The sequence below is a fragment of the Juglans microcarpa x Juglans regia genome, chromosome 7S, assembly GCF_004785595.1.
Source record: "Juglans microcarpa x Juglans regia isolate MS1-56 chromosome 7S, Jm3101_v1.0, whole genome shotgun sequence".
NCBI classification, from domain to species: domain Eukaryota; kingdom Viridiplantae; phylum Streptophyta; class Magnoliopsida; order Fagales; family Juglandaceae; genus Juglans; species Juglans microcarpa x Juglans regia.
In genome coordinates this window covers 2,642,917-2,647,002 of record NC_054607.1, presented here as the reverse complement: position 1 = coordinate 2,647,002, position 4,086 = coordinate 2,642,917, and the positions used below count along the sequence as shown (strand labels likewise).

Sequence of the window (4,086 nt, the reverse complement as noted above, 5' to 3'; positions counted from 1 at the left end):
TTTTTGGAGCTGAAACAACAAATTAATAATACCCCAGATTATTGTAATGTGCTATATATATATATATATATATATATATAAATGAGGAACAGAATAAGGGAATAATTAAAAAGTTGTGAATGGCAGTACTAATTATATAGCTAGCTAGGTATGGTACCCTTATTTTGACGACTTTTCCTCCGTCCCCTCCTCTATATAAAGTAGCCCTTGGAGGACACCGAAGCCCATTCAAACCTCAAAAGCCCTCTCAATCTCTCAGTTTAAGCACATCTCAATTGTCCCTCCAATTCTTCCAACCCCCACCAAAAATTGAAAGGCCAATTAGTACGTATATAGTACATGATGGCACTTCGAAAACTCTTAACGCTTTTATTTGTGCCTCTTTTATTTCTCTCTACAACCATTTTTGGCTACTCTTCAGAAGATGTGAAGAAATGGTGTAGCCAAACCCGAACCCTAAGCCATGCGAGCATTTCTTGAGCCATAACCCCAACCACACCCCCATCACCAAAAAGTCAGATTTTCTCGAGATTTCAAAGCAACTTGCCCTTGAACGTGCCACCAAAGCTCACACCAAATTGATTTCTCTAGGCACCAAGTGCCGGAACGCTCATGAAAAGACTGCATGGGCGGATTGCCTCGAGCTCTACGAGAACACCATCATCCGGCTCAACAAAACAGCCAACCCTAGCTCAAAATGCACCCAAACCGATGCTCAAACATGGCTCAGCACGGCTCTAACCAACCTCGAGACGTGCCGAGCCGGGTTCATCGAGCTCGGGGTCTACGACTATATCTTGCCCCTGATGTCAAACAACGTTTCGAAGTTAATCAGCAACAGTTTGTCTACGAACCGTGCTCCATATTCTGAACAAAGCTACAAAGATGGGTTCCCGACTTGGGTCAAGGGCGGGGACCGGAAACTCCTGCAGTCTTCTTCTCCGGCTTCCCAGGCCAATATCGTGGTGGCCAAAGATGGATCAGGAGATTATACAACGATAAAGAATGCGATCAGCGCAGCGTCAAAGCGATCGGGAAGTGGCAGGTATGTAATATACGTGAAACAGGGGACGTACAATGAAAACGTGGAGATAAAGTCTAAGAACATCATGTTGGTGGGAGATGGCATAGGAAAAACGATAGTCACAGGGAGTAAAAGTGTTGGAGGAGGTTCTACGACCTTCAATTCAGCAACTGTTGGTAAGCGATTAATTCAATTTACTTTTAATTTTGTTCACTGCCAAGAACTTCTCTGCATGAGTCTGCTGGATAGTTTGGACTTTGAGAGACATGGCTGAGAAAATTAGTTCAGAGGTGTGAATGAGCTAAGAAAAACTTACGTAGAACTGAATAGCTACCTAGCGTTCATAAAGATGAAATTATAAGCAGCTAACGCATGCGCAAGAAATTAACCTTATTAACAAACTTAAAAACTATATATATTATATTAAAAAAAATATTTGTTAATCGGTTTATAATATACAGTTACATCCATCAAATTACATGATTTGATAAATAAGAAAATTATATTTTTGCGGCTAACTAAAATAATTAATTTTTGTTTATATTTTTTTTTATGGTGGGATCCACAATTTTACAAAGGGACTTTGCCAACCTTATTATGTGTTTGAAATTTGTATAAATCATTACTCTATATATATTACTATATATACATATATATATATACAGTACAGGTGGGGACAAGATTTTTGAGGACCAAAATCTAGATTTACTAAATCACGAGCAGTACTATTTGCAGCACTTTACACCATACACTATTCACATGATATAATTTGATTTGTAAGATTTAAACTCTACAATTTATTTTCTAAATCAAGTTATGTCGTATGAATAGTGTGTGCGTAAACACTTTTAAATAAAATTATTCTGATTAAATACAAAAAGTGGTAGCTGCAAATAGATCAGTCCACACATGCATATATGCGCAGTAGTACTACTACTGATTATCTATGCACATGATATATAAATTTTCCCAATTTTATTTTTTTAATATTAACGTAAAATTAGTAAATTCTGGATTTTGAGATTAAAGAAGGCCAGGACGATTATAAAGTACTAAATTTTTCTGTTATATAAATTTACCTGATATGACCATATATTAAATTATTTTTCTTCAATATGTTGAGCATATATATATATATATATATATATGCATGCAAATTGGAATTACGCTTAATGATCGAATCTCTCAAGTTCTACTTGCACAAAGTTGCTTGCGCAAGAGCTTTTTTCTTCCTAAAAACGACAGCTTAATTTATTAACTGTTCTGATAATACTCATGATATTAAATACACAAAGAGAATTTACATGAAAGTCAAGGGTCATGATCAAGAGACTAAACTATAAATAGGCCTTTTAAGTATATATTATTTAAATAATAAAATTACCATAAGTAGAAAATGTCATAATATATATCTATATCTGTAGATATATGTATATATCTCTATCTATATATTAAAACGTACCCGTATTAATATATATTAATATGTATTAATATATATTAATACGGGTACGTTTACTTTAATTGGTCAAGATTTTTGAAAGCGTGTTCTGTTTCGCATGTCATGATCATCTCCAAATTAATGACAAGATAATTACGTAGCAGTTAGAACCCGGCCTGTCTGTAGGTTCATGGACCTGAGAATCTCATGTATTAACAAATCTCGATCGGATGATCCTAATTTGCCAGCCAATATACATATATATATATATATACATATATATATATAGCTAGGCTCCATTAATTTGCTTCGAAGACTGGAAACAGTAGTGCGTCGATTATAAACTGGTATAGTTTTTGGATATGGCCCACTTAGAGGAGGTTTCATATATATTATATAATTAAGAATCCTTCTATTTCGAGGTCTTTACTCTACGCACCTTCCGTAGTATAATTTTATATATTTTTGCAGCTGTCGTGGGAGATGGATTCATCGGCCGAGACATCACAATCCGGAATACAGCCGGAGCAGCAAATCACCAGGCTGTGGCCCTGCGTTCAGGGTCGGATCTCTCCGTATTTTACAAGTGCAGCTTTGAAGGATACCAAGACACTCTTTATGTCCATTCCAACAGGCAATTTTACAGGGAATGTGACATTTATGGGACAGTAGACTTTATCTTCGGAAATTCCGCTGTTGTTCTACAAAAATGTAACATCTATGGACGCTACCCACCTAACAAGACCATCACTGTCACTGCCCAAGGAAGAACTGACCCTAATCAAAACACTGGGATTTCCATCCACGATAGCAGAGTCACAGCAGCTTCTGATTTAAAGTCTTCCCAAAGCTCGGTCAAGGTGTATCTAGGGAGGCCATGGAAGGAGTACTCACGCACAGTGTTCATGAAAACCTATCTAGATAGCTTCATTAACCCTGCTGGGTGGATGGAGTGGAGCGGTGATTTTGCCCTAAAAACATTGTATTATGGGGAATATGCCAACACAGGGCCTGGCTCATCCACCGCCAATAGGGTCAAGTGGACTGGCTACCATGTCATTACTAGTGCATCCACGGCTTCTCAATTTACCGTAGCAAACTTCATCGCCGGCGGTTCCTGGTTGCCGGCCACCAACGTTCCTTACACAGCTGGTCTCTAGCTTGCTGGCCTGTTGGGCGTAATTTGCTTGCAAATAAATTGTTTCATGCACGTATGCCTTCAAATAATTCGTTTCAATTGTTTCAAGTTGTATACATTAATTCTTAATAACCGTTGAGGTACTAAATCGAGTTCCTCCTGGTATGAAAATTGTGAGTTGATTGTTGTAAAAAAACGAAGACAAGGCAATATATAAATTATTAATTAGAGTATATATTATACATCATGTATCAAATATTGTATTCAAATATAACGTGGAATATTTAACCAGATCAGTACGTACTAAATAAATTGATTTTATTATGTATCTTTTGATCTAATTTTCTGTACGTACGGATCATCATCTTTTGGATTTATAATATCTAGAAAATTAAGTTGCTTTACAAAAAATAAACTACAAATATATATGAATCATGTAAGCATAGATCAATCAAATAGTAAATGGTAACTTGATTAACGAAAATT

The 4,086-nt window shown here is 36.3% G+C and overlaps 1 protein-coding gene across 1 annotated transcript; it reads left to right on the top strand.

The window, feature by feature from the left end:
- The first annotated feature begins 217 nt into the window (after positions 1-217).
- Positions 218-3,869, top strand: LOC121240257 (pectinesterase 2-like). The gene is given in 3 exon segments (XM_041137651.1): positions 218-445; positions 448-1,200; positions 2,934-3,869. Coding segments are annotated over 3 exon segments (1,548 nt in total). The 5' UTR covers positions 218-339; the 3' UTR covers positions 3,623-3,869.
- The last annotated feature ends 217 nt before the right edge of the window (positions 3,870-4,086 follow it).